Consider the following 21816-nt stretch of genomic DNA (forward strand, 5'->3'; position numbering starts at 1 on the left):
TCTTCCTCAGCTTCCCCCATCCCTTTGTTTCTCCTTGATCCCTGCAGCAGCCTTTGCAGGGCTCAGTAGAGCAAATGCCTTAACCCATGATGGATCTTCTGTCCTGCTGCACAGCTCTCCCAGGTAATCTCCAGCATGGGTGTCAGTGAGGGCTGTAGCCCTCAGTATTGCCAAGGAAGAACATAGGCTAAAGGGTTTGTAAAGGAGAGAGTATCTCTTTTAAACAAACAGAATTTGCTGTGTCAGGGTATTTCTTGCAGGGAGTCTGGGGTTTTGTCTATCCTTACTCCTCTTTTACTTCTTTAATTTATTTTCCCATCCCTGTGGAGCTGCCTTGTCTCTTTGTTTTCCTCTTTATTTCCTGCAAGAAAGGCATGTTATTCTTCATGTTCAGCTGCCATTTCCTATGGCAGGCTCTGCTTTCACTTCTTTGGTGCTGCTTCTGCCTTGTTTTCCTCTGAGCCTTGTGTGCTTCTCTCTACCTTCTAAACCTCTAAACAACTCTGCTATTCTGCTATCTCCATAGATAAGCCACAGGTCTGTGTCCATAAGCTGTATCCCATATTTCTCTGTTCTCTATTTTTCTCTGTTGTTTTAAATGCGCTTTCAGTTCTTGAGGTTTTTCCAGTGGTCTGTGTTTTGGTGCTTGAGCCCAGCAGATTTCCTTTATGTGAGCACTGGGCTGATTGTGTTGAGTGGGTGCAGTGGGCAGCAAAACCCAGTGATTTCCTGTCTGGAATTCAGTGGGTTGTGATGTGGCTGGAGCTGCAGGTCCCACTGCACCATCACCTGGGTTGCCCTCCAGCAATGAAGATGTGCAAGGAAATATTTCAGACAGAAGAGAGTGACAGACTTTACACCTCAGGAGAGCTACACTGTGGAGATTCAGTTCAGCAAGAGAATTTTTTTTAAAGGAAACATATGGGAAATGCAGAGGGCACTATCTGAAATAACACTTCGGACTTCTTGCTTTTTGCTTGCATACAAAAGTGCTAATGATTCTTGTAACTGAGAGAAATTTGAGTAAGATACTTTCTTTTTATAGAGAGCTCACAAATTAGAGACATGAATTCTTGTTCCTTGTTCATGTCTGTCTTTCACTTAGCCATGAGGACAGAGAACCTTTCTCTAGTTTCTGTTTCAGAGGACAGGAAATTTATTGGTGCAAGAATTTTTACAGAATCTCTCTTTTTGATTAGGCTGCAAGATCACACAGAGTCTTTGAATTAAAATTTAGATTAGCTTATTTGCATCTTAAGAGATGTATTTTCACGAATATGGGAATTTTCCTGTGAAGGATACATGGAACTATGTTTCAGGTGTTCACACTGGGTCGTGTGGCTGATAGTTACAGTAGAAATGGGTTTTATTCACAGTAGTTTTGTCACACATCAGAGCTTGTATTTCCTCTTATAGTTTACCAGTCATGCTTGCTTTATCATTCCTTATAAAGAGGAAAGGCAAATGCACCTGTCAGATTGATACTCAGCAGTAAACCAAAGAAAGGAAATGGCTACTGTTCTAAAAAGGAACTAAATATTTAATTCCCCTGTGCATGACAGAAATGGATAAGAAGAAAGTATCAGTAATTCTACTCTCCAGCCACAAGACTGGAGTACTGGCAGTTTTCTTCTCAATGTGATGAAGGTTGTTTCCATAAGCACTACTGATTCTCTTTCCAAAATGTTTTTTGTTATTTGGTGCAGAACTTCTGGGCTACTTTGTGGAGGACCCTTTGTGTACCCTGGTAGCAGCCAGCACTTTAAATTGCAGGATTCATCTCTCTTTCTATTGTGGGTGTTGTGTTTTCTTGATCAGGGAGATAAATTTTTTAGCTTCTATAGCCAGTTCATGTTTAGCTCCTCTTATGTTTTTCTGTGGTTTCCTATTTATTTTCTTGAGGTGGCTGTATCTGTTGTGCTTGGGCTGAGACTCTCACCTTTGTGCTTTCTGTGCAGTTAACTGTGTGCGTGGGTTTTTGAGAAACTTCCATGTTGTTCCTATGAAGGTCCTATGAAGGACTATGAAATTTGCCTTCCAAACAAGGGCTGGCCCTCTCCTTCTGCATGGCTGCGGCAGGGCTGCTTGAGACAGACGGCAGAGATAGCTCTCCTCTGAGAAACAGCCTTTCCCTCACAATCTCCAGTAGACTTAGTGCACTTAGCATAAGAAACTAGTAGATGTTGCTTCATGAACATACCTAATGAAGCCTTGCAAATTATACAGTAAGAATTGCCCGTTCCTTTTTTTTCCATAATGCTTTGTGAGCAGGACTGTCCAGAACCTCAGGAACAGGGAAAATCTCATTGTTCAGGCGCAAATCCTTATAATTGCATTACTGAGAGGAGGCAGAAATGTCTCACATCCAGGCTTTTTGTATGACTACAAGCTTGGAGTTAAGCTTTCTATAAGAAATAATAAAGACATAATAAAGAATGGATGTGAATTCTGTCATGCTAATAGACACCATTCCCTTGGAGCAGACAGCAGCTGATTCCCATTAACTTTATTTGAACTTTTAGACCATATGTTACTTTCCCATACATGTGCAGAAAAAAACTTCATGGGAAACAAGCACAGCAGCTACATGGCTTTATGAGTTTTTTCCATCCTCCTCTGTCTCTTTCAGGGAGAATGGGGGTTATAGAGATAAAAATGGCATGAGAGAAAGAAAAAGTATTGAGATCTAGGCTCTAATCCATGCACAACAGTGCTTATGGCCATCCCACTTGTCATGGTAGCACAAAAGCACTGTCAAATCTCTGGCCACTGGGGACTTTTTTTTTTTTTTTAACTTTTTCCTTCCCACAAACATCAGGATTCTGAGTGCATTATTTAGGGCTCAGTGTTTCCAGGGGAGGACTGACAGCAAAGAAAGTAGTTTGAGATCAGGGTCCCATGTTGTGGCATCAGTATCCTGCATGTCTGGATGGGTCCTTCCTCCACTCCACTCCACCACATGAGCAGAGCACATGCTCTCCCTCTTCTGCCAGGCCTCCTGTCACAGCATGGGCTTCTGTGGCTGACTTTTCTAACAGTTTTCTAACAGCTTGGCTTCTTAAATGGCTGCTCTGATAATTCCAGGTGAAATTATGGTTCAGACACATCTGTGACAGCTTCTACTGACTTTGGGAGAATCAGGGTTTTCCTGTGTTGATTTTGGATTTGGTGGTGTTTCCAAGGTTGGCCCACACATTATTTTGAAAATGTCTAAATTTTTTATATTTTTATATTTTATAATTTTTCATTATTTTTATTATTTTATTTATATTTTATAATTTTTATATTTTTCCCACATTTTCAGTGTGCTACAAAGGGACTGTGTTACACTGTCTTGGTGGTTCTTTACTGCATCCTGTATTCTGAAGCTCTGATTGCCAGTGATGCTGAGAAGAAAATGACATTGTAATTGGTTAATAATGACTGTCTTGGCACTAAAAATCTAGTCTCATCAGATTCTGTTTTTTGGCATTTTTTTTAATAGAAGCTCTGTGCTTTCTTTTACTGTAAGGCAATGATTACATTTGGCCAAAAGAACGGTATTTATCATTACATTTTATTGCTTGGACCAGGACTGCACACATTCATGCCAGTATATAATGTATGCAAGTTTAGGATATTTGAGTAGTGGCAATATATTTCTACAATGATTGGAAAATGTAACAGTACTCATTTACTGCTCGTAAATTTAAAATATTTCTTATTTTAACAAGTAAGTCAGAAGACATTGATATTCTGCAAGTGTGTTGGGGTTTTTTAATTTTGTTTTACTAATTATGCATAGATACTCTTCTGTCTTCTGTAGCATTTTGTGACTGTGGTTATTATTTGTCCAACAAAGCATGCTATCAAGTGCATCAGTGTATAGTTGCCAGATACTGACCAAGAAAGATTGAATAGCTGCTTATTAACTGAATTACATTTCTTATTTGCACTGAACAAGGCATGGGGTATGCAAGGAAAGAACTGACTGTGGTAATGTAATTAAAGACTGCATCATAATGTGGACACAGAAGGGAGCTGATTAAGGATGCATAAGCAACTTTATTTCTGGTTTTTTCCAGCTTTCAAATGCTGAACTTTGCAACCATCATTCTGGTTTTCCATAGTGTTTTGAGCAGTCTTGTTACCCAAGCATGAGGATCGAGGCTATTTCAAATTCTATACGATCCCTCTCTGGGATCATGGTGTGCTTGCTCTTGCTCATAACTCCCCTTGTGTGCTGTTAGCAGTAGCCCTTCTCAGGCCATGATGAGCCATGGTTTTGCACAGAATTTCTCTGGTTTTGAATCACATATTTTTGTTGCAGGAAAAGATGTGGAAGGAAACAGCCCATCGGCCCTGAAGGATGAGACACCACAGACTCCAAACTTCATTAGCAAGGTACTTTGGGATAGGGAACCATTCCCAGTCTTGATTTCATTTCTTCTCAGGATGCTATTAATCATTCTTACCCTTCTTTTTTGAAGTCATTGAGAAAGCCTCTCTCTCTGTTTCTGCAGGAACTGTGTGTGTGTATTTTGAGGGAAAGAAAATGAGTGTTTTTGCATGGTTGGGATGACAAGGAAGCCTGCACTTTCCTCTGGCTTGATATCACCTACCACAGAAGAACATGGTTTATTTGGGCCTCATTTGACAGTGTAATTAGATGTGGATAATTATGGTTGAAAGGTTGATTTTGTCAGCAGAGGTATCTCCTGCCGTTCTTGATCAGCAAGGCAATCATAAATCTTAATTGTTTTGCAAAAGAAAACTGTAATATTTAGTGTAGTGCGCAGCATCGGAAACAGTGACTGGAGAGCCTGGGAGAGAGCTTTGGGAATTGGTCTCACAGGAGAGGAAGACAAACTGATCAACATTTCCTGAACACAACTTTTCCATTCAGCCTGTTAGGGAGAGGCAAAAGTGAATCTAAAGTTTCTGGATCTCACTGCTCAAAACCTGCCTCTAGATCAAGAGTTACAGAGTGCCAGGGTTTGAGTTCCTGTGGAGATGGAATCAACCTTATAAATGAGATCTGGCTTTGAGTTTCATGTACTAGCTTTTCTGGCTGCAGCTCCCTAACATGCTTCTGGAGGGTAACTAGAAATAGAAGCGAGACCAGTTAATAAATTTTTAACTAAATTTATTTTAAACTATGAAACTATAAAATGCAAGTGTCATCAGCCAAAATGAAAATATAGCATGAAAGAAACAGCTGCAGACAGGTGGTTTCTTGTGAGACATGGAAATAATCTCTTCATCTTCCAGTATATTTCTCTGTGCTTTCCTGGAGCTTGCAGGTTGTTTTGCTGGGATGCCCTGGCAGAGGTCAGCACAGGGAGATGATGATGAGAGGAGCTTTGGGAGTATGCAACAAGGACTTGTGTACATGTCCTCTGCTATTGCTGGAACCTGGCAAGCTGCAAACCGATCTTGGTTTTGCTTTTTCAGGCAGGTTCCTCAAGGAAAATCAGCCTCCCACTTATCCTGGCAGTGGAGAAGCCCAAGGACCAGGTAACTGCATCCAGGGCTGTGTTTTAAAGCTAGATGTTTTGCACGCCTTACATGGAGTGGTGTTGAATTTCCAATGACTTAGGAATGTAAACAAGAAGGACTTTGTCTGGACAGGACAGCTCAGAGCACTGAAATGCTGTCCAAAAGGGAGTTTGATTTCTGAGATGCAGGATGAACACAGGAATAGGAATGTATTTATGAGTGGTTTCTGGGTGAGAGCATGGCTCAGCTGTGTCTTTCCAGCCTCTGGGCCTTCCTTGCTTTTCAGTCTCCTACAGGTATGATTTTGAAAGGAGAAGCACTCATAGAAGATTTGGGTGCCCACCTTGATTTCTGCCATGCTTTGTGCCCGGGAGCCATCAGTGGGTCTCTCCTAGACAGTCCCAGGAACAATTGTTGAGAGTTAAGAGAAACTGCACAGCACAAAACAACTACATCAGATCTATGAATCAAAACCTGGACATGAGCTTTGTTTTCAATAATCCAAGCTTTTGCTTTTTCAATGGTCAGAATTGCTCTAAAACACCAGTGGACTAAAAAGAGACATGACACCAAAACACCGAACCTCAACTTGCCTACTCATTTGCAGTGTTGCAGGCAATTGCTTTGGCTGCTGAATGGGCCAGAGCTGGGTGTTTCTTTCCTGCCTGAATATTTTGCTTAGACACATGATGTTTGATTCTGAGACTTTCCACCTGGACCTGTGCTCTAGCACCTGTCATTTTCACCTTGCTGTGTTGTGCAGTACCTTGCTCTCCTCCAGCCATGTAACTTGCTCTCTGTTGTGCTTTGCAAGGACAGTAGGGAGTCCTTATTTTGAAACGTCCTGTTACTTAAGAATTCAAGCAAACTGGTGGTCAGTTTGTTTAGTACATAATTTTTTGCATTCACTCAGCTCTTATACCATAAAATAAAGCCTTACTGTCAGCTTTCAGAACTGTAAGTAGGGATCTGTCATACTATTTCAGTTTAAAAATAAATAGTGATTCCACCTACTTGAACCAAAGGGAGAAGTGTGCCCTAATTCGGTCATATTTAGATTCCTGATAGCAGTGGGGGGGAATAATTCCTAGAGACTGGACTGTAGGGTGTGCTGGTTCAATTAGTGGATTAAAAAGTAAATGTTATAGGTTACAGATTCATGCCATGGATATTTGTCCTTCTTTTGGTACAGTGTTCTTTCAGCAGCACTATTGAGGTACCACAGCAGATTAACTACTTTTACTCAGTAATAAGAAGGACAAGAATGCCAGTGAAGTGATTTGATCTCTGGACTGGGGCTTGGGGAACCTCAAATTCCCAACTCTGCCGTGGATTCCCTGCATTGCCAAGGCACATTAATTGCATTTCTGTTTCACATCTTCATCAGTGAGGTGGAAACAGCTCTGCATTTTGTTCACCCAGGCCACATCCACATTGCAGAAGGCTGCAGGTTGCCCAAGTTAGCAGAGAGAATGTGGCATAAAAACCCTATAAATGTCTGTGAACTTGTGTGCTGCAAAGACTTTTAACTGCAACCACACTGCCCTGTGCTCATGGGTGGGCTGTTCTCTGAGGTGTCAACACATCCCAGTTGTCCTGTCTGTACAGTCAAATATTTGATACTGGAACATTTGTTTTCAATGTGTTTGTATGGTTCTTGGCACTATATATATATTTGTAATTTCAACTGTGGGTTCTTAACCCACACATTTTTGGAACATATTTAAGGCACAATTTAGCTACATATTATGTTGGTAACTTTCTGCAGCACGTTTCCTCCTCTTTAATTTTTTAAGTGGAGTCTCTTTCATCTCCTTTTTCAAAGGGGAAAAAATATTAGCTAACTTATTTCAGATTGTTTCTCTTGTTAGTTTTTCTCTGTTTTAGAGCCCTTTGCCCTTTTTTTCTGGGCTGAGGGATCATAGTTGGGGTGTGAAAGTATCATCAAACTGTCTCTAAGACTCAGGCTTGTCTCTGCAACCAGGTAGTACAGTTAGCACACACCTGATAGTGATAGGAACCTTTCTTTTGCATTGTGCCTCATTTGATGCTGTTAGAGTTCTCTGAGGCACCTTTTATTGCAGTCTGCAGTGCTGCATGTTCTCTTTCATTCTTTCTTTCCCATGCTTACCTATTAATTCTACTGGCTAGAGGGCATCTAGAGTCTATTGATATGCATGCAGGGCCACAAAGAATTGAGGTATATTTTAAGAGATAGTCAGAAAAATCCTGAAGCTGGAGTTCAGTGGTACTTCACTGTTTCTGGTCCCTCGCTAATGCTGCAGTAAAGTCTATGACATTGTAGGAGTGTGGCTGTTGCACACACAGTTATGTGATGTATTGGAAGGCAAAGCACTGTGAATGAGTTTTTCCACATGCCCAAATTGTTCAGGTCTTTATTGTGTGATTTGTAATCTGAAATACAAATATAACTGACTGCTAGAAATTTATTTTAGCTGCACAGTGGTTTGAAACTGCACATACTGATCACCTGTGATTTAAGCTACGACTCCCATACTGTCTCAGGCTCACCCTGCTTGATCTATGAATCGTGCTCCTGACCTCTGAGGTAACTCCAGTCATGGTTACACTTCGGACTAACATAGAAGATCATTCACAAATGCGGCAATTTACAAGGGTACCTCTTCCTCTGTTCTCCCTTAGCCAGCAAACCAAGGAATTGATTGGCAGACAGACCCAGATATTGTAGGAATCACCTTGGAGAGACTCAGGAGTGAAACATCCCCTGTGTGTGTTAAGCAGAGCTTAATGGGAGATTCTGGCCCTTCTAGGTGGTGGCAGTGCTTAGCTGGACCCTTGCTGTCTTTTCTTTACCATACTTGATGCTCTCCATGTTGTGGATGGAGGAGCCAGTTGTCTCTATTTACACTCAGTTCCTGTGCCCTGGTTCAGCACATTTTGCTTCCTCAATTCCATGTGCAGCACTTTAGGGTAGTCACAGTTGTCCACAGAGGTCTTTGCAGCTGATTTCAGCTGAGCAGAGATGTAGCCTGGAGTATTTTGGGAAAATCAGGTTGAAGAGGGGTGGGATTTTGCATGTTAAGTGGAAAACATGGAGCATCCCTAACTTGTGTAGGTACATACAATCCCTGAAAACACTGGGGTGCCTCACAGAGGTGAATGTAGACAGCAGTAACTCAAAGTTGATAACTTTGATAACATAGCAGTGCAATCATGTCAGCATAGGTCACCATTGATTGTAATTCCTTAGCCTAGTGTTTCTGACCAGGAACGTGAGGGCAAATGGAGGTGCTGAAATTGAAATTATTTATTAAACAATTTAGCAAAACTGCAGGTACAATTGTTTTTCATTCCTCACTTTGCTTGTTTAAGCTCAGCCTAGGGACAAAAGCTGTGCCTATAGCTGGAGAGGAAATTAAAACTGTTTCAGCTTTCTGCTGGCACTAAGTCTATGACAGCCATGTGAAACAACATCTTTCTCAGTCTCCAACTTCTCATCTCTCCCCAAACGTTCTTTTGATATTCTGACCTTGCAGAAGGATCTTCCCATGCAAGGCACACTTAAATGATCAAGTAGAAATCCTGTGAGGTCTGTGAATTTTTCTTTATTTACTGTAATTTGATGCAATGGAGCCAAGGATTCCACTAAACACTGGTATTACTTGATATTTGAAGTTGTTTGGATGGCTGAATTTCACCAGCTATTTTCCCCAGATGCTGCTGTCATGTCAACTGTTTATTTGTACAGGCTTTTCAGTTTGTGCTAATCATTGTGCTATTTCAGAGTTGTAAACATAGTTGCTGTATCTTTGTAACATTGTTGAAATAAGAGGGATCATTATGTTGGTTTCTTTTCCAACTGGAAAGTTTTAGTTGAAGATTATTCAGCTTGCTGTAATGCAGCATATCAGTTGAATGGTAATATTTCCTACTGCGAAGGTTATTTGTCAGTAAGAATTGTTTCACTGACTCTGCTGTGCTTTGGATGGGCTGTTAATTCACAACAAAAGTTAAGAGTTTTCAAAAAGAACTGCTTATAATATAAGGAAACCAAAATTCCTTACATTTGGTTGAGATATCTGTGAATATTCACATAAGTAACACGGAGTTTCTCAGTTGTAATGTCAAACGCAGCTTTTCCATAGTTTTTACACTACTTAAACAACTTTAATTTCTTTCATTTCTGTTTGCGATTTTTAGCAATTATATGTGGAAAAGATGCTGGAGAAATTACATCTGATCAAGGACATGTCACTGATTTTGTGAAGCATAACTTATAACCCCAGCTTCTTTTGTTCTGCTTTCAAATTTCCATCTGGTCTCGTCTTTCTCTCTCTCTTGGATGTGAAGAAGACGGAAGGGAAACTTGTAAGCTGTCACTGCTGTTACCATGCAGAGCACAGCTTGAGAATGACTTTATTGAAATGTTTCTGATTTGGAATAATTCTGGCTGTTGTGCAGCGAGGATTGCTTGTGCTAAGTAACAGGATATTCCTCTTCCTGTTGTCCTAGGCATGGCTGGCATGCTGATGGGCTGGCACCCCCCACATTGGAGCTGATCACAGGCTGCTTTTCTGTGAAATTATTTGGTTTCTCTTGGAAATGAAGTCACCAAAAAGACACTGGATGAGAATAGCACTATTGTGAGGACTCTGCAGGCTCTCTTGCGAAGCCTGGCATAAGTGTTAGTGTATTGTGATGACTGCTAACAATCAGCAGTGAATCTCCAGAGCTCTACAACTGAGATGAAAGGGAACAGAAACTTAACTGGGATAAAAAGTATGTTTTTGAGTACAGTACAGCCCATTGTCAGTGGTGAGGTCATCACTCGGTCCTGAAAAGAACAGGTTTTTTCAGAGAACTGAAAAAGGACAACAGTTCCTTCTCCCTGCAAGTGCTGCAGCATGCTCTGGTGAAAGTTTTTGGTAGGTTAACAGACTTCCCTCTTTATGGGAACCAGAATATGGGAAGCCTACTTACTGCTTTCTTATTAGAATACTCCAGTGGGCTTTTTCTTTCTTTAAAAAGGGCACAAATTCCTTACTCTCCCATTGTACAAAGTCTCATCTGTGGCCAATATTGTTCACATGTTGCTGCACAGAGTGGGGCCCAGATTCTGATACTCTGCACAAACATTTTCCCAGTTTCCTTGGAAGACTTGCTGTGATGACAAATGGCTTCTCATAGTTTTCTGCCAGGCTGGAAAAGGCAGGGCAGTAGAAAGACATCATGAAATGCTCTTGATGCATCTTAGCAATGTGAGACCCTGCTATGTCTTGGGAATCTTTAGAGCTGATGGCCCAAATTTAGTGAATGCCACAAGGTACAAACAAAATCATTAAGACAGATTAATGTTAAAATACGAAATCATATTACATCAAGTCATTTAGCTGGGTAATCCTAGAGGAGCTATCATTGCTATCAGCAGCGTGGGTAGCTATGTTTTGCTGTCCTGGGGACTTAGATACCACCTGTCCTGTGAGAAAGCAGGAACTTTAAAACCAGAAAAACAATGATTTTTGCTGTGTAGAGCTGGAGATCGTCCATTTCCTTGCCAGCAAGCTGCTGTTTAAGATCAGTGATTGTGTATCCTGATATGCATAACAAGAGGCAAAGTTGGGAGGAAGAAGCAATCAGTCTGCCTCCTTAAAAACTAAATGGGGAACTGTCAAAAGTCCCAGGTCAGGCACATCTGAAAGTTTGTCCATGACTCCTAGTTAAAACTGTGGCTTAGTTATAGTAACATTTTCTCTCTCTTCATAAAGTATTTTGCAACCATCTCTGTGGCATTGGTCACACAGTTAGAAGGTATATCACCATTTTTGGGACATAGAAGAACAGAAACTTATTTTCCCATGTGTAGAAATTCTTGTATGGGCAGTGAGTACCAACACTACTGCTTCTTTCTCATCCACTCTTAAGCCTGTCTTGGTGACCACCATGTCTGTGGCCCTGTTTCCCCTTACAGGCTGGGTTCACAGATTCAGCATGTCAAGGTGTAGCCCAAACCTGGGGGAGGGAGTGCCTGAAGGAAGCAGCACAGTGGTTCAGGAACCACTGCAGCAGCACCCTCCAAAGCTCTTCATCCAGCTGCTTTAACTAAGTGAAGGACCAGTTTGAAATGGTTTTAGCCACGTTCCACTGTATTTATTGAGCTCCTAAAGGCTGTGCTGGTGTCAGGGAAGATTATCCCTTCATCAGGTGTTGTGTGCTTGGTTTGATGGTGTGCACAGCAGCATTGGCTGGAGTTGGGCACCAGTGTCCTTGGTCACGGAGTCAGCTCTCCCAAAGAATCAGAATCAATGTCTGTCTGTATGAACATCCCAGGTTTGAAGTCTTGTGCTTGTTCAACTCTATTTTTAGCATGACCCTGAGAGACTCCAAGGAGGAGGCAGGTGGGGCTGGTGGAGCAGTGGAAGTGCCTCTGTCTGTGTCAGTGCTGGTTCCCCACGAGCAGCAGGTCTAGCCTCAGGTTTGCTGTGGTTGTTGGAAGCCTTTGCTGCAAGCAAATCTCCCCAAGCCAAGTGAGCTTAGGGGCCAAAAAATTCATTCTTTATATAAGCACTAAGGTGTAATTTTCTATATAACAAGTGATTGTAACTTGTTTTAATTGTAAGCAAAAGGCATTCTTTGTATTCTGATGCTTTGCAGGCACCTGAGGAGTATTTCCTAGAATCTTGGGAACATCTGTGCTTTTTCTGCCTGTCACGCTGGCTAATGAGGACTAGTACACAGTGTTTCTCTCTGTCTGATCTCTCAGGCCAGAGGGAGTGAAATTACTAATAAACAATTGGCTGATAGTTGTGTCTCAAGGACAGGACATTCTTCCTGTTAATTGAGAGAAAAGGGGAGAATTCTTTTGACCAATTTCAGAGGACACACATCTCGGATCATGAAAGCATAATCTCCTAATAATGCTGAAGGATTCTTACTCAAAGATATTTAGGCACTTGGAAATGTTTCTTCATAGAGAAAGGCTTATAGCATATCTCCCAAATGTCTGCTACTGCCCTTTGAAATGTGACAAAGACTTTGGGGGCATAACTCTCTGCTCAGATGTCACATCTGGGCAGTGGTCCCAGCATAAACCTAGTGTTTTTACAGTGAAGTCCAAAGCACAAAATAGGAATCAGAGACAGCTGTGTAGGTAGAGGAGGCAGGTTCATCTTTCTGTGGAAACAAAAAAGGCAAACACTGAATGGTTTTCAGGAGTCCAGGAGCTGGCCTTTTCTTTGAGTGGATCCAAGTTGCCTTGTAAAGTAAACAGTCACATCAGGGCTGTCGCTGGCCTTTGTGTGTGATCATAGAGTTTTCATTTCTCCATTTTTGAAGTATCATGTGTGGTTTTGGTTTTAGTGAAAGAGAAGGGAATGTGAGAACAAGTAATAGGTTCTACAGCAACGATGGCTGTGTTGCAAATTGCACCTTCTGCTCCTGATCTCTAATTCTGCATCACCTACAAGGAGTTTTGCTCAGTTGAGCAGTCAGCCCTCCCTCCTATTTTTGCTTCTGCCCCTGTCTCCAAGGCATAGTTGATGGCCTCTTTGCTGTGATCTGGTCATGCATTTCTGTGTTTTTCTCTGAGTCACGTGAAAAGGACTGATCTGCCTGTCATTAATGTACAGCATAGTTCATGGCTATAGTAGCCCAAGAATTTTCTGTGTCACTGGGAGGGAAAAATGAAGTGGGTCTGTCGAAAGTGAAGGTGCTGTAAAATTGTTACATCAATTTGTGACATAAAGGAGAGGAATTCTGAGAGCCCAGTGGGTTTGTTTCACATCATAGCAGTGAATTTATAAATTGGAAATATTTTTGATACATTTTTTTCTTAGTACAGCTCATTTTTGTGTCACACTCATTAAATGAAGGTGGCTGAGGGCTAAGGTTTTCTTACAAAACTCTCATGTATGACTGGGAGAGACAGTGTCTGACCCCAAAAGATCACAGTCTGAATGCATCAGACACATGAAAGGTTGGAAGGAAGAGAGATACAGAGAAAGTAACTTCCCCAAGGTCACATAAAAAGCAGCAGAGTCCAGACTGTACCATAATTCTTTCACCACTAACCCTGCCCAGGTTTTGTACAATTTGCTGACAGAACCTTTCCATGTGGGGGTCCTCATTGTGGGCACACTTTCTCTGGAGAGCTGCACTTTCTAAACATGCTTTTTTTTGGTAACAGAAATGCTGTCATTATGCCTAATGAAAGTAAAGCACTTCTGCAGCCCATCAGCATAGTCAGGAGATCAACCTGTAGTTTCTGAAAGTGAATTTAAACAGCAATGACACTATCAAACACAATTTGAAGTGACTGTTTATATTTTGTGCTTCATTTTGCAAAGCCAAGATGAAGGTGATTTTCCTGTATTATCTGTAACATTTCTTGCCCACCCATGTTTTGGACATTTCAGTCAGTGCAAGAGTCATTGCCAGTAGCAAGTCTATTCTGAAAAATCTATAACAAATTCCTCATAAACTTTATTCTAGTAATTGAAATGCTTTCATATATGAATAGAGTTAGGCAGTTTTCAAAATTAGAAATAATTTTTTGGCTTTCTGTTTTGTTTTCTTGTTTTGTTGGGTTTTTTGTTTATTTTTTTTAACAAAGATTAATGTCTGCGTGGGAGGAATACAAAGAAAATTTGGTGGGGGATTTCCCGACCAGTCATGGGTATAAAAGGGAAGTTTGGACTGCACTGTATTTTACATTATGTGCACCTGTTTGGTGTTCCACTGCTGAAGTCTGCAATCAGCTCTTTCATGGATTTCTGAAAGTTATAAACAACACTTTGTCAGAGCATAACTTGAACATTTTCATGTTAACACATTCCTACTTTCTTCTCTCTCTATTTTTTTTAGATCGAATATAAGCTTTGCAATGGGTCTGACAAAGAGTGTGTGTCTCCCACAGCCAAATTCATGAAGAAGGAAACACTGAAGGTATGTGCAAAGCAGCCAGGTCATCATCAGCTGACTTTCTTTTAAAAAACAAATGGTACCTTCCAAACAAACCATTGGAAACAAGTCAGAGTCATTTCCCAAGACCCAGAGAAGCCTCTGAATCTTTTAGGAGTCATTATAGGTGAAGGACATTTACAGGCTTTATCCACAGGATTAGGTGATATCCTGCAAGCAGAACAGATCAGTGTAATTATTTTCACTGTGTTCTGGAACCATTAGACACCTCAAGAGGATTGTAATCCTTCACTGCTCTTGTTAGGACAGACTTGCCTAGGCAAACCGAGCAAATTGTAGCTTGAACACTTCCTTGTCTACCAAACAAATAGTATAAATGAATGAACATTAGATTTAGTTTCTTGGATTTGAGGGGTGAAGAAGACTGGGTATCCAGCCTCTTTCTTTCCCCTCCGAAGAAAAGACAAACTAGGTTGTGTTTAATGAAACTTCAGGAGCAAAGAAAATGCCTGTTCTCTCGTTATGTTTTTATTCTTCCTTGTGCTTGTTTCTGTGGAACCTGGGCTGGGTCAAGTTCTTGTCGTGCTATACATAACTGTCCTTAATCCATTATGTTCTTTCCTCCCCAAAAGAGGCCACAATTACAGCTACTATATTTTCTCTGTTCTCAACCAGGTACAAAAAAAAAATTACAGGCAGGAGAAGAAAAGAGCAACCAAACAACTCTTCAGTGCTCTGAAGGATCCCAGTGTGGTGATCACAGCAGACTGGCTGAAGGTATTTGATAGAGACAATTTCTTCTGAGCTTGTGGGAAAAAAATGAGATGTGAAGTAGGTGATGTGTGTGAGATGTATACACTTTCACTTTATTAAGTGAAAGAAGACCAAATAGGTTTGAGTTGAAGTTACTGTAAAGTAACTTCAACTCAAGCTTTATTTAAATAACTGCTGTAAAAGTGGAACTGTGGGTATTTACTTTCCTCCTTAACTCAATTGGTCTATTCCATGTCCTTAAGCAGCATCAAGGACTCAAAAAGGGCATAGTACAAAGGGAAGTGATGATGTTTCTCTCTTTGTTCCTCTCTGAAAGACTCTGTTGGCCTCTTCCCATAAATGTGATTTTGTACTGAAGAGGTAATAGAGTGAATAACAGCCTGAAAATGGGCAGATACAGCTTGTTCTATCGACAATTGGATTTTTTGTTGTCACAGCACAGAATGAAACATACTGTACCTGATGACAACTGCAATTTCTCCTTGTGCACAGACTTGGGGAGTGACAGCTTCTCATTGAAGTCCTGAATTTCTGTGTGGCAAAGTAAATCTGGATTGACATTGAGAGATGAGCACTGGTTTTCTCCTCCTTTGGGACCATTTAGTCTTCTCAAATAATAGTGAATTGGTTGAAGCTTTTATATTAGCTTTTATATTAGCAAAACCTAATTTCCAAACATTGCCAAACACATAGCTCTTAAGAAAAACAAAGTAACTTAAGGATCTCATGAAACAATACAGTTGCATTTGGTTAATGGTAAAATCCTCCAATGTTGTTCTGCAATTATTATTAGAGGTCAGAAAAGTGACATGATTATGGTTTATTTGAGAAGTTAGATTGGCAGAAAAGCCTTCCTGTAGTGTTTATGGTTAATGAAAAATAAATATTGAGACTTTTTAAAATATGAAATACCTGTTGCATGTTTGCTATGGCTGGAAGTTTCTGGTGAGCTGCAAATAATGCTGGACCACAAAAACAGAACACAGAAAATACTTGAGGTTTGGCCTTTGCACACCAAAGGCAGGAAGACCTTAGGCAAAATTTAACCTTACTGAGAAATGTCTCCATTCTTAAAGCTGTAATCTTTAATATACTCCTATCAGATTTAATGTTTTCTCTACAAGAGAGAACTGCATTGAGCTCGACAGAGAAGTAAACCAGCTGGAGACAGTACTTCTAAGAATGGGGTATTTGACAAAACTCATTAATAGCAGTGTTCTGCAGAACACTATTAAAATGACTTATAAGTCAAGTTAGACTAGCTATAACATTTTTATATGCAATGGTCTAATTGGCATGTCCTCTGAGATTATTAACAGATCACTCTCACATGGGTCAGTAGTGCTGATTGCCTAAAAAATTAATCAAGTTCTAACACTGAGCTAGTAATATAGATAGGAAGAATGCTAAACCAGTAATAAAAATGCTGAGACAAGGTTCTGATAGCCAGATTTCCAGGTTCTGGGATTTTGCTATGAGGACTATTCAGGGAACACCATGCACTTTTCTTAGGAAGTGTTTCCTGATGCAGCCTTGGAATAAACATACTAGAAATACTGTATAAATACTGAATAAATGCTGGGTTTCTTCTAAGGAGCAGTGTAGATGCAACTTTTTTTGTTCTTCCAGATTCGTGGAACTCTGAAGAGCTGGACCAAACTATGGTGTGTCCTGAAACCAGGAGTGCTGCTTATTTATAAGACGCCAAAGATCGGACAGTGGGTTGGGACAATCCTGCTCCATTCTTGTGAGCTGATCGAGAGACCCTCCAAAAAGGATGGCTTCTGCTTTAAGCTCTTCCATCCTCTGGATCAATCCATCTGGGCTGTAAAGGTAATAATCCTGATGAGTCAAACCACCTGTTCTTGGTCACCAAAGCTTCTGAGCACTGGTGTTGCCTAGCACTGATATTATTTAGTTATTCAGGTGCTGTTAGCAGTGGTGAATTGACTGCATAAAAATATTAAGGATACCAGAGCTTGGTCATTGAATGACATCAAAGAGACATAGTCCTTGTGATTAGTTCCACAGATGTATCATTCTCAGTGTACAGATGCCTGTATAGACAGAGGAAAAAGGAAATGTATTAGTGCAGGAAGAGAAGTTCAATACTTAGACACTATATCGAGCCATGACCTACATCTTTAAAAGGAGTTTGGCATAACACAGTTAACTAAAATCCCCAAAACAAAACAGAAGGCACCAAGTGCTTCACACAACACTGGGAGATGGTTGGCAAAGTGACAAAAAAGCAGGTTTATAATTTGACTTCTTTTTTTCTAATGCCCCTGAGGTTTGGTTTTGTTTGCAGTGGACTTGGAACTCAGTGTTCAGCTCAAGCCTTGACTTGAGCACAAAAGCGTGACTTCAGATAGCACTTACTGTCTCTTCTTTGAAATGTAAATAGCAGGATTTTCTCCGTTTTGAGTTATTCTTCATGCTGAGAGAATCCCTTCCTATACACACAGTGGCTCCTACAGTGACCTCTGGATCTCCCTGTAACAAATATATGATTAATAATTTTTCACACTTCTTGAAATAACTCCCTGCAAAACTTAAAGAGCTGTATTCCTTTATCTTCTTTCCTTTAAGAATAGGCAAAAAGGGAAAAAAAAAATATGTAATGCCTATGATCAAAGAGGAAGATCCCGGTATCTCCTGAAAGGCACTGAGAGCCACATCCTTTGGATACCCTGAAGACAAAACTTAAACGTTCTTGTATTTTTTTCCCTGCCAAAAACAGTGGCAATAACAGAGTTATTGCAGACATAAATTCTGTAGGAGACATCACAAGTGTAAATAAGGCATTATGAGCTGATGCCTTGATGCAAGGTGGTCAGCAGAGGGAATGGAAATGGAAAGACTCAAGAGAGAGCAGTGAAAGCACTTGTCATGGCATCAGAAGTTATAACAAAAGGGAGAAGCCCTGTGGGAGCAGATCAAGCAGACACACTCCTGCTCATCCATGCAGTTAATTGAACAGTTTTAAACACAGCTATATGATCGCTATAAAAAGCCTTTCCATTTTTAAAAAGGTAGGAGGAGAGAATTAACGCTAACCTCAGCAACCAGGGGTGAGAGCTGCTGATTTCTGCCAGCAGCTCAGCTCTGATCTGTGCCTAAATGCGTTGCTTTTCCTTAAAGTTCCAAAGGTTTTGTTGCTAACTTGCTTCTTGCTCAGTTTTGAGAGTTTTGATGCTTTTTGAATTCAGAACATCCACCCAAGAAGGTTGTTAATGATTTAGTGTCTGTCAGCAAAAACATTCCTTGTGACTTGACAGGTCAACTGATTTATTTTGAGAAGCACAGTCAGAGGAGGTAGTGAAAAAGAGAATCAAAAGTGCAGTCAGATACTGAAAGGCAGAGTTGCTGACAGATCTGAAGTGTTGCACTAGGATGCCCTTCCTTTGATATGAAGCATCCCAAAGAAAGAGGAGGTTTTATCAATATGTGTATGCATTTAAATATGTGTATCTAATTCTTGTGTCTCTTGAGAAAACATACAATAGAAATAAGAATTAGAATATTAAATGTGAAGGGAGTATATATCTGAAAATGTTTGTGTACTAGAAGAAGTCCAAAGAGTTTTAAATTTTAAAGTCAAAGTAATATTCTGCATCTCTTGAGACATATTCAGGAAGCCACATTTGAGCTGCATGCTAGAATACTCCCTGAAACCTGAGTTCAGCCTGGATTGTTGTGTGTTATAGATGCTTTCAGCCATGAGGTAAACGCCAAAATACACATCAGGGAGAAATCCACCAGTGAGCTGCTTGATGTCAAAGAGGCTGTCTGCACTCTGTCAACAGTTTAAGGCTGAAACTGCTAAAAATACTGTTTTATTTTATGTCATTTCACAGCCTCTTTCTAAAGCAACTGGAGCAGAATTGACTGATCTACATTGGTTGTGTTTAACTATGCAAAGAAAGTCTGTTTCTCAAGAAATACAGATTCACCCGAGCTTAAGCAAAAAGCCCAAGTTGCTGTCCATCACAATAGAAATAAGATCTGGATGAACACCTTTCATTCGTGGCCAAAATGGCTTGTGAAATTTTCAGGGATTATCCAGGTAGTCCACTCTATTCAGTGGATTTGCAGTTTACTCTGGGTAGTTACTGAATGTCTTCATACCTATTGGCCTGGCTACCCAGTAGATGCTTTGAGCTAACTCTGGGGTTCAGCCCTGGAACAAATGTCTGGTTCAGGCACTGACATAGGCCTTTATGGTAGTACCAGCCAAATAAATTTGATGTGCAAGCATTTAACTTCAGAGAGAGCAGGGTGAGATTTTGGGGCACCTTTCAAGATAAGATGTAAAGGCCATGGCTTGTAGTTGAAACCTAAACACATGCATCTGGGTACTGTTTTTCCTATAAAGCTCTCTGGGGTCTAGAGCTATCTTAGAAACATATTGCTGAGGAGAATAGTTCTTTATTCTAGGCTGCTTCCTTGGCTTTTTGAGAGTTTCAGCCTGAAACTCCTTTGCAGTCCACATTGATTAGACCTTTTATCTATTTGTTCCATTCAGGCCTTTGTAAACCCAAGGCCAAAACCGTCAAGGTCCAAAATCAGCCAGCAGTGCAAGTACTAGTAAGAAAAGCTTCCCCCACGTGCTCCAAATGCTTCTGCAGAGGCACTTTGCCCAATGTATGAAAGCAGTGTGATCCCACATCACTCCTGGGAAGAGACATTTTGCCAAGGTGGCTGCAGGAGCTGGGGAATGCCAACCTAGTAATTTGTGTGAGGGTGTGGGTATCTGTCCTCTTGATTCACAGAGGGAGTGTAGAGCTATCAGCTGGCAGGATTTGCCTGCCTGTCCCAAAAGATGTCCTGGAATAGGTTGTATTTCCCTAAAAGCTTACTCAGAAGCTGGCTGAACAGCATAGTGTGGGAAGGCTTTCATTATCTGCAGCCTGTTCTGACATTTATTTAGAACAATAAGTAAGTTGGGGTCAGACCCACTGCATCTGGGAAAATGTATCATTTGAATTTTGTTGGTTTGTGAGAAGTTGAGTCATTCCTTTAAAGAAAGAGTTCTAGTAATGGTCTTGCACTGCTACTGTTCTAGTTGTTGTTCCGTTCCAGAACACAAAAGTTTCATCTTCATTCTTGTGGTAATCTGCAATACTGTTAAGGAGATTTCTCCCCCCCCCACCCCCGCCCTTTTTAAGCTTTGTTTTATGACTCTCTGAGATGTCATGTCATGCTATCCAAAACTGTCAGTCCTCTACATTTTTCAAAGCCCATTCACCCCGTTTCATAATGCCTTTTGAGTCTCAAATCAGATGTAAAGATAGGAATGATCTGAAGGTGATCCTTTTTTAGTTGTGTTGGACAGGGGCTGCAGCTGGACTCTGGGTTCTGGTGCAGCTGGGACAACACTTTTAGTGAGAGATGGTCACTGGCATGGTGCCCAAAGGCTGGGAGACAGAAAGCATCATTATCTCTGCTGTGTGGATACAGAACACCACTTAATCTGTGCAGTTGTTGGTTTTATTTTCATGGCCTCTTTTCTTTTTCTGTTGGAAGTGGCCCCCTCCATGCATGAACATGCTTTACTGTTGAATGTGTTTCCTTGACAGAGTGACCCAACTGCTTTTTGAGTTAATCCACATGCCTAAATGCCTGTTAGAATCTTGTGTTATCCCTTCCTTCCCATCTCCCCCTTTTTTTTTTAAATACTGTTTCTCTATATCTGTACTGTTAGGTTGTGGGGTTTTTCCTCAAACACAGCAAATACCCACCTCTTCACTAAAAATACAAGTAATGGTGTTATCAATAGTTCTCCAACACCGTGATCAGCTGCAAGCAACTGAAAGGAACAATGCCATGGGGAATGATGCCTGATTGCATTAATGTCACTAGTAATGTCTTAAGCTGCTCTGCTCTGGTTTACAAATCAAATCTCAACTTTGCCAGTCCTGACTATTAAGCTTTTAAACAGTCTTAATTTTGTGAACCTCTTGTTGGGAGAGGGGAGGGGAAAATGAAAGTGAGTAAGAAGGATCCCATTTTCTCCTGGTAGCAGAGGAACCCTGCAGATGTGAAGGCAAAAAGCTTGACTGGAGACTGTTGTCTTCTCAACACTTGATACACTCAGATACAACTTGATGCTTTCCCCACTCTGTCCAAATTTTGTTTTTCTGAGTGTAACTTAAAAACAAAAATCCAGATAAAACCACTATTTAGCTGTGAAGCACTTATGTACAGGGGCAGTTTTAAATAGCAATTACAGTTCCATACAGTTGGTACAACTGGGAGGGAGAAATCCTTCTTTCAAGGAATTTGGTGGAATACTATAAAGGCCCGTGTAAGGGAAGAGAGTAATAGTCAAACTGCAAAAAACTGCCCATCGATTTTCAGCATTTTGTGGTATTCTCTAGAATGTCAAGGAAATGTGTATTGGAGCAGCCCAGAGAACACCTCTTGCTCTCCCCTGCTGGTGCCATAATGGTCACACAAGTATTGGTGATGTTTTCTGCCCTGCTTTTATTTCTGACATATTGTCTGCATATTTGAAAATTATCTGCTTTTGTGTTATCTGTTACAAAATGAGGAAGATAAGAAGCTAGAGGAAGCTGGGTTGCTTTGAAAATGCAATGTAGGAGGAGGGATTTCTATTTATTTCTGCCAGGTTAAGGCACAAAGTCCATACCATGAAGAGTA

General features: G+C 40.7%; 1 protein-coding gene across 8 annotated transcripts in view; it reads left to right on the top strand.

Annotated features, from left to right (window-relative positions):
- OSBPL5 (oxysterol binding protein like 5) overlaps positions 1-21816 on the top strand; it is a 181394-nt gene that overhangs the window by 122010 nt on the left and 37568 nt on the right. For 5 of the 8 annotated variants that reach the window (XM_015630224.3, XM_015630225.3, XM_015630227.2 and 2 more), the window contains exons 3-7: positions 4310-4383; positions 5434-5496; positions 14320-14400; positions 15052-15153; positions 16780-16983. In XM_015630224.3, coding sequence (XP_015485710.1) covers positions 4310-4383; positions 5434-5496; positions 14320-14400; positions 15052-15153; positions 16780-16983 — 524 coding nt within the window. Of the gene's footprint in view, positions 1-24; positions 124-4309; positions 4384-5433; positions 5497-14319; positions 14401-15051; positions 15154-16779; positions 16984-21816 lie in introns of those variants that run through there. The other 3 variants (XM_015630229.3, XM_015630231.3, XM_015630223.3) reach the window with 3 other exon arrangements.

Source organism: Parus major, chromosome 5, assembly GCF_001522545.3.
Source record: "Parus major isolate Abel chromosome 5, Parus_major1.1, whole genome shotgun sequence".
NCBI classification, from domain to species: domain Eukaryota; kingdom Metazoa; phylum Chordata; class Aves; order Passeriformes; family Paridae; genus Parus; species Parus major.